General features: G+C 43.8%; 2 protein-coding genes across 2 annotated transcripts in view; both read right to left on the reverse strand.

The window, feature by feature from the left end:
• The window catches only part of slc2a9l2 (solute carrier family 2 member 9, like 2), a 177,799-nt gene that overhangs the window by 76,114 nt on the left and 88,342 nt on the right, over positions 1-13,343 (reverse strand). The gene's annotated exons all lie outside the window — the stretch shown is intronic.
• Positions 1,700-13,314, reverse strand: LOC309505318 (uncharacterized protein; the record flags this gene model as incomplete). The annotated part of the gene is made up of 3 exons (XM_082178693.1): positions 13,050-13,314; positions 8,962-12,685; positions 1,700-3,769 (listed from the first exon to the last, which is right to left on the reverse strand). Exons 2-3 carry the CDS (start codon positions 12,322-12,324, stop codon positions 1,700-1,702), a joined length of 5,433 nt encoding a protein of 1,810 aa, XP_082034819.1. The 5' UTR covers positions 12,325-12,685; positions 13,050-13,314.

The raw sequence follows: 13,343 nt of genomic DNA on the forward strand, positions 1-13,343 counted from the left end.
CATAATACCCTCACACTAATGAAATTCAATATTATTAATACAAATGAAATTCAAAGGTTCTTAGTCTTCTTTGGTGTGCATTCCAAAAAGAGTATGATAGTAGCACAGGAAAGCTGTTTAAAGAAATAGATACTTGATATTTGTATATTAGGTGTTTCTGTCACTTTATCCACACACTTTAGAACAAGCCAGTGCCTGAAATTAACCCAAAACCTAAATATGAAAGGCAGAAAAACAAACTAACAAAACAAACACCTCCCTCAAAACACACACACACACACACACACTCACACACACGCGCACGCACACACACACGCACACACACGCACACACACACACGCACGCACACACACACACACACACACACACACACACGCACGCACACACACGCACTCACACGCGCACGCACGCACACACACTCACTCACGCACACACACGCACGCACGCACACTCACGCACACACACGCACACACACGCACACACACACACACACGCACGCACACACACGCACTCACACGCGCACGCACGCACACACACTCACTCACGCACACACACGCACGCACACACACTCACTCACGCACACACACGCACGCACACACACTCACGCACGCACATGCACACACGTCTATATTACTAACAGGGGACTATCGCTCTACACTGACCTGACCTGCATCTCTTTCAGATCTCTAACTATCCAAAGGGGGAGACAAGTTACATTATATATTGTTTATATACATATATATATAAAAAATTCTAATTTATATATATATATATATATATATATATATATATATATATATATATATATATATAAATTAGAATTTTTTGAGGAAAGACCATTTAAATCCGTTTTTCATACAATGGGGTAAAAAATACAGACGCCCGGCGGCAACAGTACAAAAGCAGAGGCGAGAAGATCCTCTTATCCTTCATAATATTATTTTTCTTATTTAATGTTGTATTACAAATTTATTAAATGTTTAATTTAGGTTGCAACAGTAAAAGTTGAGTACATTGAAGTTAGATTCTCTTCTGCCCTCGGTTGAGTGTGTGGCTACTCAGCCTATGCAGCGAGCTAAACAGTAAGAGAAGGTGGTTCCAGGAATAACAGGACACAGTTTTCTTCTTAGTGTCTTTACTGAAGACCTCTCTTTTTGATTTGTAAAACTGTGAACATACAAGCAAATTTCATTAAAAATACATTATTTAACAAACCAAGACTCATTGCTGTGAATTTAAATGCTGGAAGTGATCAGAGTTCAAGATATAAGTATCACAACATTACATCTTTAAATGATTCAGTTTGCCACCAAGTGGTTGCGGAATATACTGCAGTTAATTGCAGTTTCAGTGCACAGATTCACATTGACTTATAAGATATTGTACAACCACATACTAAACAGAAGCTAGCAACATTAGCTTGACTTAGATCACAAACAACCTTTTTGCTTGAAAGAGTTCAAATAACCTCTTAAGTACCAGAAAAGTAGCACACGCGATATAATCCATGAAGAAGAACCCAAAAGAAACACTAATGAGATACTGACCCCAAGTGGGAAAATAAAGAAATGCACCAGCGAACTAATACAATACTATTGAACATAGAGGGACAGAATACTCCCCGCCTGACATCTGTAGAATGTCATCCATAACTAGCATGTAACTACAGATAAAATACTATGAAACAAAGTACCTGATTCTAAGTACTGTCTTTAGACACCAATAACACAACCTCACTTATAAGTCTTGTGTAGCATCTGAGTTCCCCCTTGCGGAAAATCTTAACCTCTATTTTCCTGACAAGTCCATCCTCACTTGGGAAGATTTTGGTGATGAGTCCAAGTGGCCAGTTGTTCCTATGTTCAGGTGCCTCCTTTAACAGAACAACATCTCCTGTTTGCAAATTTGGTTTTACTGTTTTCCATTTGAGGCCGTTCTGAAGTCCTGAGATGTATTCCCTTTGCCATCGGCTCCAGAAAACATTTGCAAGGTATTGCACGCGCCTCCATTGTGCTCTGAAAAGATCCCTGCTCTCAAACTGACCTGGTGGGACTGGTGGGGTTGCAACTTTTTGTGTGAGTAGCATGGCCGGGGTAAGAATGGTTGGATTTTCTGGATCTGTAGAAACTGCTGTGAGCGGACGAGCATTTACTATTGCAGTGACTTCAGCCATTAATGTCACTAATATCTCATGGGTAAGTTTTGCATTTCTATGTTCTAGGAGCATTGCATCGAGGATTTTGCGTGTGACCCCAATCATGCGCTCCCAGGAGCCACCCATATGAGATGCATGTGGGGGGTTAAAATGCCATTTGCAGCCAGAGTCTTTGAGAAAACTGTGAAGTTTGCTGTTGTGACAGCCCTGTTTGTCTATTTGCAGTTCTTTGCAGGCGCTCACAAAATTTGTCCCACAATCGGATCTAAGAAGTTTGACTGCACCCCTGATGGCGAAGAAACGACGCAGGGCATTTATGAACGACGACGTGTCCATCGATTCTATAATCTCAATGTGAATGGCGCGTGTGCTCATACATGTAAATATGACTCCCCATCGCTTAGCATCCGATTGTCCACCCCGTGTTTTTCTGACTGTGACAGGCCAGGGGCCGAACACATCAAGGCCTACATATGTAAAAGGAGGGTCCGTGGACAGCCTGTCCTCAGGTAGCTCAGCCATGATCTGTTCCTGTTGTCTGCCCCTTAGTTTGCGGCATGTGACGCAGTTGAATATCACTCTGCTTATTGCTCTTTTACCTCCCACAATCCAAAAACCTGCAGTCCTGACTGCCCCTTCAGTAAAATGTCTGCCCTGGTGGCATACTTTCCTGTGGAAGTGTTCTATAATGAGCTGGGCAAGGTGGTGCTTTCCAGGGATGAGTATGGGATTTGTTTCGTCCGATGTCAACTGTGCACGTTTTAGTCTCCCACCCACTCTGAGGATTCCATTTGTGTCGACAATAGGGCTCAGTTTGCTAAGTGGGTTTGAGTTTTTCAGGGGCACACCTTTTTCAACTTGTCTTATGTCCTCTGCGTAAACTTCTCTTTGAACAGTGTGAATGATAGTGTTCTTGGCTTGGTTGAGTTGTTTTTCAGCTAAATGTTCATTACAGCTGTGCCAGCCATGACAGGAGCTCTCTATGTTCGGCTTAAATGACTGGGCAACGTGTTGGAGTTTGGATATAGCTTTAAGTAGTACATTCCAACTCGAAAACCTTTCAAATCTGACACTACTGAGTCTATCCTTTGAGAGAGTGGTGGCACAAGTAGTGACCTCAGGTCGCAGTTCATTGTCAGTCTCTGGGTCTACAAGCTCAAACAACTCTGCCTGTGCTTGACTTTCTCCTGAATTGGAAAGGAAAGCGGGTCCACTGATCCATGTGGACTTAGAGAGCTGCTCAGCGGGTAGTGCTCGTGTGGCATGATCAGCAGGATTTAAATGAGTGGGCACGTAATGCCATCGGTGAGCTTGTGTGAAGCGCCTAATACGTTCCACTCGGTTATGCACATAAACATGAAAGCGTCTCTTTTTGTTAAAGATGTAACCGAGCACTACCTTGGAGTCTGTGTAGAAGCTCACCTGTTCGACTGCGATGTCTAGCTCCTCCAGGACTAACTCGGCCACCTCCACAGCCAGGACTGCTGCGCAAAGTTCAAGCCTAGGTATGGTGATGTCTGGTTTTGGGGAAAGCCGTGCTTTGCCGAGAAGGAAACCCACTTCACTGTGTCCATCTCTATCTGTGAGTTTGAGGTAAGCAACAGCGCCCACTGCCTTAGTGGAGGCATCACAAAAAACATGGATCTCCTTAGTTAGAGCTGCAGATAGTGGTATTGAGGTGTACATTCTGGGGATTTCAAGTTGTTGTAGATATTTGAGGGAGTCTTTCCATTGTTGCCACTGTTGTAATTTGTCTTTAGGCAAGGCAAGGCAAGGCAAGGCAAGGCAAGGCAAGGCAAGGCAAGTTTATTTATATAGCACATTTCATACACAATGGCAATTCAAAGTGCTTTACATAGAAGAAATTAAAATAATAAAAAGAAATAAGAATAATTAAAACAGTTTAGAAAAATAAAAAATAAAATACAGTACAAACAGTCGGACGAACATTGGCACAGTGCTCATTCAGTAAATGCATAGTTAAACAGATGTGTTTTGAGTCTGGATTTGAATGTGACTACAGTAGGAGCACATCTGATCTCCTCTGGAAGCTGGTTCCAGCTGCGGCTGGCATAATAGCTAAAAGCAGACTCGCCATGCTTAGAGTGAACCCTTGGTATTTCAAGCTGATATGATCCTAATGATCTGAGTGATCTGTTGGGTTTATATTCAGTGAGCATATCTGCAATGTATTGAGGTCCTAGGCCATTGAATGATTTATATACCAGTAATAATACTTTAAAATCAATCCTAAGTTTAACTGGGAGCCAGTGTAAAGACCTGAGGACTGGTGTGATATGTTCATATTTTCTGGTTCTGCTCAGAATCCTGGCGGCAGCGTTCTGTATGAGCTGCAACTGTCTGATGGTCTTTTGGGGAAGGCCAGTGAGGAGTCCATTACAATAATCCACCCTGCTGGTGATGAAAGCATGCACAAGTTTCTCTAAGTCTTGTCTGGAAACAAAGCATCTAATTCTTGCAATATTTTTCAGATGATAGTATGCTGATTTAGTTATTGCTTTGACATGACTACTGAAACTAAGCTCTGACTCTAGTGTCACTCCAAGATTCCTGACTTGATTTTTAGTTGTTTGACCCCTAGAGAGAAGGTATGCGTTCACCTTGAGAACTTCATCTTTGTTTCCAAACGCAATGACTTCAGTTTTGTCTTTGTTTAACTGAAGAAAGTTTTGACACATCCAACTGTTGACTTCATCAATGCATTGGCACAGGGAGTCAATGGGGCTATAATCGTTGGGCGATAGGGCTAAGTAGAGCTGTGTGTCGTCTGCATAGCTGTGGTAAGCAATTTGGTTATTTCTCATTATTTGGCTCATTGGGAGCATATACAGGTTGAACAGGAGTGGCGCAAGAATTGAGCCTTGAGGGACTCCGCATGTCATGGATGTCCACTCAGACTTATGGTCTCCTATACTCACATAATAACCTCTCCCATCTAAGTATGACCTGAACCATTTTAGGACTATCCCAGAAAGCCCCACCCAGTTTTCCAGCCTGTCCAGAAGTATGTTGTGATCGACAGTGTCAAATGCAGCACTGAGGTCGAGTAGTACCAGCACTGATAATTTGCCTGAGTCAGTATTTAAGCGAATATCGTTTATTATCTTTATGAGCGCTGTCTCTGTGCTGTGGTGCGGTCGGAAACCAGATTGAAAATTGTCAAAGTATCCATTCGAGCATAAGAATTTGTTCAGCTGATTGAAGACAACTTTTTCAATGATCTTACCTATGAAAGGAAGATTTGAGATTGGTCTATAGTTGCTTAATATGGTCTTATCCAGATTGCTCTTTTTCAGGAGGGGCTTGACAACTGCAGTTTTTAGGGAGTTTGGAAAACTCCCAGAGAGAAGTGAAGCATTTACCACTTCTAGAAGATCTGCTTCTAAACTGTTTAACACACTTTTGAAAAAAGATGTGGGAAGTGTGTCAAGAGCGCAGGTTGATGTTTTAAGGTGCTGTACGGTTTCTTCCAAAATTTTGCCATCAATTTCTTTGAAATCAGACATAGTAACTACTTTCTCAGGTGGTTTGATCTGTCTGACCCCAGCGCAACTCAAGGATGTGCTGATCACCTTTCTGATATTATTGATTTTGTCAGAGAAGAAGGAAGCAAACTCACTGCACTTGCTGTCTGAGAGCATTTCACTGGGAATCTGGCTTGGGGGGTTTGTCAGTCTCTCTACAGTAGCAAAAAGAGTGCGTGTGTTGTTTAAATTACTGTTTATAATATTTGAGAAGAAAGTCTGTCTAGCTTTGCCTAGTTCCATATTGAAAGCATGAAGGCTGTCTTTGTAGATGTTATAATGGACTACAAGTTTTGTCTTCCGCCACATGCGCTCTGCTTTTCTGCATTGTCTTTTCATATTTTGCACTGCTGTTGAGTTTCTCCAAGGTGCCTTTTGTCTGCCACTCTTCTTCCTGACTTTCACAGGAGCAATATCATCAATTACACCTTTAACTTTTGAGTTAAAAGAATCAAGGAGAAAATCAACAGAGTCAGCAGATATGCTTGGTGTTAAAGATATAGCCTTCATAAATAGTACACTAGTGTTCTCATTTAAGCATCTCTTCTTGACAGACACAGATCTGGCTTCAGTGGCAGGAGAGATCAATATATCAAAGAAAATACAGAAATGATCAGACAGTGCTACATCCTTAATAACAATCGATGAAATGTTTAGACCCTTACTGATAAGTAAATCTAAAGTGTGTCCACGATTGTGTGTGGGTCCATGTACATGCTGAGTCAGATCAAAAGTTTTTAAAACAGTTTTGATTTCTTTTGCCATATTATTTTCTGCATTATCTATATGGATGTTAAAATCTCCAGCAATGGCAAAACAGTCAAACTCTGAGGTAATTGTTGATAACAGTTCTGTAAAGTCCTCAGCAAAGGCTGGAGAGTATTTTGGAGGCCTGTAAATAATGAAAAGTAAAATGCGTGGAGCACCTTTTAACACAATACCCAGATATTCGAAAGACAAGTAATTCCCAAATGATATTTGCTTACATTGATAGATATCTTTAAAAAGAGCAGCTAGACCCCCACCTCTCTTAACAGCTCTGCAGACACTCATAAAAGTAAAGTTAGGAGGGGCTGTTTCATTGAGGATTGTTGCACTGCAGCTGGCTTCTAGCCAGGTTTCATTTAGAAGCATAAAATCCAGGTTGTTTGTGGTTATTAAGTCGTTGACTAGAAGTGATTTATTTTTAAGTGAGCGAATGTTTAAAAGAGCTAACTTAACAGACTTACTTTTCCCCACAGCAATATTAGTTTGACGTGTAATAGGCACCAGATTAGTTGGGTTTGCTGTACGGCTATTGAAGGCCTTAGACTTTCTATCATGTAATAGAACAGCAATAGAGAAAGATACAGGCACACTGGGTTCCCGCTTGTTTTGTAAACATTTGAGAAAGTTACTGTTATCAAAACGGGGACCCGACACATATCACTGAGAGCTTTGAGCAGTTGTTTTTGGTTCACCTCGAGCAGAAGGAGGAGGGTGTGGGCCCTGGCGTTGTGGCAGAGGCCGAAGAGCTCTCACAGGAGGAGGGGGAGGGCGAGCTGGGCCCGCAGGCTTTGGTGGTAGTGGTGCCTGTCTTTTTTTAGTTGGTATCTGGGGGCTTGCAGCAAAAGAGTGGGATAGTCTGGTTCCAGCATGCACCAGTTCTTCCATTCTCTGTGAGAAGCACAGTAGTGGCGTTGCAGGGGAGAGGGAGAGAGTGTCTGGTGAAAGGGGCTGTTGCTCTGGTGTTATAGGAGGCTGTAATATGCTGTCCTGGCTTCCCTGGCTGTTTTCCAGGAAGTCGTCCTTGGGTGCTGAATCTTCAAGCAGTTCTGATATGGCTATCTGTGGTGAGCTCTGTGTGCAGGGCTCAGCTGAGATTGTGTCCGTGAGCAGAGGTTGTTGTGGCGGAGTGGTGTTATCATGTCCATTTTGCTGCTGAAGTGAAGTCCCGTGGTCATTCATACTGTGTCCAGGTGTGTGTGTGCCGTTCAGATTGAGTGGATTGGCACAAACCGCAGAAGGATGATTTAGGGAGAAGTAGATATTGTCCTTTAACACTCTTGAACCAAGTTTGTTTGGGTGATGGCCATCCCGATGAAACAGTTGTCGTTGACTCCAGAAAAGATTGAAATTGTCAATGAAGTTCACTGCTTTTATATTGCAGGTTTTTTGCAGCCATGTATTTAGCCCAAGCAACCGTGAAAACCTGTTTGTTCCTCTTGCTGGTAGTGGTCCACTGATGAATGTTTGAACTTTCAGTCTTTTAAGTGTTTCAAAAAGTTTATTGAAATCCTTCTTAAGGAGTTCTGACTGCTCTTTATGAATATCATTCTTCCCCACATGTATGATGAGTCGATTAGCAGTCTTATGTTTCATCAGAATGTTCTGAAGTTCCCTGTTTATATCAGAAGTTGTTGCTTGTGGAAGGCAGCATGTAGTTGTATCCCTGCTGCTAATGTTTCTGATTATGGAGTCCCCCACTATCAGAGTCCTGGGCTCGGCTGTGCTCTGAGCTGAGTGCCGCTGTCTGCTCGACCTTGAGCGCCAGTTAGCATCAGTGTTAGCTACTGGCCTATTCAGTCTGTGTTCGATCACATTCATCACATTTGTGGATTCCTCATTTACATTCATTAGTACTTCAAATCTGTTCTCAAGATGTATAGGCAGTGGTAGCAGACCAGTGTTTGCAATCCTAGTCAGAGCTGTATCTGGGGTAGAGGATGCTACTGCGGTAATATGTGATGCTCGTGACAATCTGATGTCTCGAGTGCCTTTGGGTTTAGCTCCCTGTTTGTGCCATCGATTAGTAAGTCGATCGGCTTGTTTCTCTACCTGTCGAGGAGTACTAGTTTCATGGGACTCACCGGTATGCTGAGGGTGTCCATGACGAAGCTCTGTTGTGTGCTCCGTCTGGTTTGGTGGTCCCGTAAGTAACTTTGTTTCTAGAACTGCAATCCTTTGTAAAAGTCTGTGGCAGTTGGTGCAGCAAGTAGATTCCAGAAGAGGCATTTTCTCTCTTATCCTTGTAGGCAGTTGTGTTTTCCTTTCCCGGTATGTAAGCTGGTCGGGTAAAAGAATTCTCAGTTTTTGTAGTAATCCAAACTTTGTCGTATGAGCACTGTGCTGATTTGCTGAAGTTAAAATTAGGTGATAAAAGGAAATAAAATAAAGGAAATAAAATATAGAAAAAATAGGAGATAAAATGTAAAAGCGATAGAGCAAAACGCGGAGCAGTAAGCAAGAGCGTCCGAACAGTAGCTGAGCAGGAAGTGTCACCTTTAGGCAGTTCGAAGTGTCAACTTTAGGCAGTTCGGTGTCCCATTCACAAATGTCAGTGGAAATGCCTCTCAGTATGGCCCTGCCTTCTACAATGACTGGGACAGCAAAGCCAAGCGGGTCGTACACACTATTAATGACTGACAGCACTCCCCGTTTAGTCAATGGCTTTTCATTGACTGTTACCTGAAACTTGAACAGGTCTGTGGACAGGTCCCAGCCCAAGCCTAAGCTGCGCTGCATGGGTGGGGTAGTCTGCCCGAGGTCAAGGCCCTGCATGTCCGTTGCAAGGTCCTCACTTGGAAAAGCACTTGTGATGATAGGACAGTTGGACGAGATTTTGTGCAGGCGTATATTACACTGAGCCAGCATCTTCTGAGCTCTACAGAGAATGTCAATGGCCTCATCTGCGGAAGAGAATGATTTCAGTCCATCATCTACATAAAAGTGACGCTCAATGAACTCTCTTGCATCACTGCCGTATTCCCTTTCTCCCTCCATCGCTGACCGTTTCAGTCCATAGATGGCCACTGAAGGGGAGGGGCAGTTCCCAAATACATGTACTCTCATCCTGAATTCCTGCACTTCTCCATCCAGATCATGGTTTTTGAACCACAAGAAGCGAAGGTAGTTGCGGTGGTCCTCTCTGACTAGAAAGTTGTGGAACATTTGCTCCACGTCTGCCATGACTGCGTATGGGTCAGACCTGAAACGCATCAGAACTCCCACAAGAGTGTTATTGAGATCTGGCCCTTTTAGTAGCACGTCATTGAGAGAAACATTACTACATTGAGCACTCGAATCAAAAACTACCCTAATTTTTCCTGGCTTTTGATGGTGGTAAACTCCAAAACTAGGGAGATACCAGCATTCTTGGTCTGGAGTAAGAGCAGGAGCTGGTTCGGCGTGGCCCTTACTGAAGATTTTGTCCAAAAACTCCACATAATGCTCCCTCATTTCAGGTTTCCTTTTCAGCGTTTTGCGGAACGACATTAAACGACTGAGGGCCTGGTCCCTGTTGTTGGGCAAACGCTGTCTGGGGGTGCGGAATGGGAGTGGAGCTACCCAATTATTCGCATTATCTTTTGCAAAGTATTTGTGCATAATGTCCAAGAACAAAGCATCTTCTGCTGAAAGTGCCACTTTGTCATCATCTGCTGTTTGCTGGAAAATGTGTCTGCCCAATTCAACTTGTGTCTTATCAAGTGTATGACAGCTTTCTGTGTATTTGTCTTTGATATAGATTTTGTTTTCACAGGGGCTGAGGAAGGTAGGGCGGCCGTTGTTAAGAATGTTTGTCTTAAAAGAGTTCACTGTGGGTTTGTGGGCACCTGAGAGGCAGACATCACCTATAACTACCCATCCCAGATCAAGGCGTTGAGCATAAGGCGCACTGTTTGGACCATTCACCTGACTGCGGACCTTGTGAGCTTGGATGATGTCCCTGCCCAAGAGGAGAAGGATTTCTGCTGATGGGTCCAGAGGAGGAATCTGCGAAGCGATTGCCTGTAGATGAGGGTGAGCCGACGCAGCCTCAGAGGTGGGAATCTCATCCCTGTTATCTGGAATCTGATCACATTCTGTTAGTATGGGCAGCAGCATGGACACTTTCCCATTTACATTCTCAATAACAAAGTCACTAGCTCTGCGCCCTCCAGTCTCTGATAAACCAGCGCATGTTTTCATGGTGTATAGGAGTGTGGTACCTTTTACATTAAACATGTCAAAGAAGGCAGACCTGGCTAAGGATGAATTGCTTTGGTCATCTAACATGGCGTACATCCTCCTTTTCTTTCCAGGGGATGTGCGAGGATACACGTTGACTAAGCAAATCTTAGAGCAGGATTTTCCTTTGAGGCCTTGGCCACACACTTCTGTGCAACTGGTTGTAGTTACAGGGCTTGGGGAATCGGACTCCCCGCCGTGGCTCTGAGGCAGAGGGTTAGAGTCTTTAGGTGTCCACGGAGGTGGACCAGCATGCATGGCGGACACATGCACATCACTATTACATTCTGAGCATTGGATAATGGCTTTACAGTCTTTAGCTCTGTGAAATGTGGAAGAACAACACTTATAACAAATAGCGTGTTCTTTGAGAATACCTTTTCTTTCGTCCAGTGTTTTTGACCTAAATCCCCTGCATTTAGCGAGTGAATGGGGCTTGTGGTGAATAGGACATTGCTTGTCCGGATTGAGAACGGATGTTTGAGCTGTGCCGTTTGTTTGACTGATATCTGTTTTGTTCACTGCAACAGGAACTCTGTATCTGGTTGGTTTTACCAGTGTCTTGTCAACTCTTGGAGCTACTATGTTTGAACTTTGTAACATAAAGCTAGGGTCTGTTTTCATTTCAGCATAGTCATTTACAAACTGAACAAAATATGAGAAAGGTGGGTAAACTGCACCATTGTCTCTTTTGTATTTTGTCCCTTGTTTCACCCATGACTCCTGGAGTCCGTAAGGGAGCTTTTCAACTATCGGGTTTATCCCCCTTGGGGTGTCGAGAAAGCTAAGGCCTGGCAGATAACTTTCACTTTGTGCATACTCTAACTCTAGCAGAAGATCTGCAAGCTCCTGCAGGAGGTGAGAGTCTTTATTGGAAATCTTTGGAAAAGTCTGTAAGCGTTGGAAGAGTGACGCTTCGACTACCTCCGGAGAGGCGTAACTATTGTCTAGACGCTGCCACAAACGTTGGAGGCCTGCTTGTGGGTTGTTCACATGGACCGCCCTGATCCTCAGAGCGTGTTGAAGTGACTCCCCGCTGAGCCACTTGGTTAGAAGGTCAAGCTCTTCGCTGGGCTTAAGGTTGAGGCCTTCTATGGCGATGCAGAAGATGGACTTCCAGGACAAGTAGGACTCAGGACGGTTGTCGAAAACCTTGAATCCCGCTGTCAGCAGATCACGGCGTGCTAGGTAGGCTGCTAGATGCGATAGTTCAGTCTGTGGAGTCACTGAAGGTCTAGGCTGGGGTGAAATGTCCATTTTTATGTGTGTAGGAGGGGACTTCAGCTGCTCCCTGTCTACAAAATCAGTGAGATGTTCACCTGGAGAGGAAGCGACTGGTTTTTGGCTCTGTTGTAGATAGTGAGAGTCGTTATGACTGACCAGTTGTCCTGTGTCAGGCTTTTCTTCTTCTTTCACTTGCGAACTGAAGTTGGTGAAGTGAGCATTCACATAGTCTCGAGCACGTCTGATGGAAGGAGGCGTCCTAGGGGAGATGCCTTGCTCAGTGAGGTCGATGGCGTGGTGCTCCTCGTCAGCTGCCGCTTCCAGGACATGCGCTGCAGCAAGCGCTGCTTCAGCCTCACCCTCCTTTTTCAGAGCGTTTAGCGTTGCCTCGATGCGCGCCTTCTCAACCTCCATGTCGATCTGGCGTTTGGCATACTATGCTCTGGTGCGGGCAGCTTCTGCGTCTGCTCGGGCTCGTGCTGCAGCTTGGCTGGTGGACGAACGGCGTGAAGAACGGCGTGAAGAACGGCGTGAAGAACGTGAGTGGCACTCCGACCGGGCCACCATCTGGGACATAGGCGGTGTAGCTTCGGGCTGAGACATCTTGGGTGCTTGATAGGTAGATCATCTTTTTACTCTTCTGCCCTCGGTTGAGTGTGTGGCTACTCAGCCTATGCAGCGAGCTAAACAGTAAGAGAAGGTGGTTCCAGGAATAACAGGACACAGTTTTCTTCTTAGTGTCTTTACTGAAGACCTCTCTTTTTGATTTGTAAAACTGTGAACATACAAGCAAATTTCATTAAAAATACATTATTTAACAAACCAAGACTCATTGCTGTGAATTTAAATGCTGGAAGCTATCAGAGTTCAAGATATAACTATCACAACATTACATCTTTAAATGATTCAGTTTGCCACCAAGTGGTTGCGGAATATACTGCAGTTAATTGCAGTTTCAGTGCACAGATTCACATTGACTTATAAGATATTGTACAACCACATACTAAACAGAAGCTAGCAACATTAGCTTGACTTAGATCACAAACAACCTTTTTGCTTGAAAGAGTTCAAATAACCTCTTAAGTACCAGAAAAGTAACTAAACATTTAGAAAAACAAAATTGGCCACTAATTACTTACAGATTATGGCATGTCAAAGCTTCCCAAAGATATAAGGGAACTGAGAAGAGTGAAGAATGTCAACACCTGACCTCCGGACATTTTCTCACACTGAGTGTAACAAACTTTTTTCCTGCTGCGTCAACACATCACAACAGAGCGCCGAGTAGCACACGCGATATAATCCATGAAGAAGAACCCAAAAGAAACACTAATGAGATACTGACCCCAAGTGGGAAAATAAAGAAATGCACCAGCGAACTAATACAATACTATTGAACATAGAGGGACAGAATAGATTCTGCTCAGCAAAGT

The sequence above is a fragment of the Leuciscus leuciscus genome, assembly GCF_965113295.1.
Source record: "Leuciscus leuciscus genome assembly, chromosome: 8".
NCBI lineage: Eukaryota > Metazoa > Chordata > Actinopteri > Cypriniformes > Leuciscidae > Leuciscus > Leuciscus leuciscus.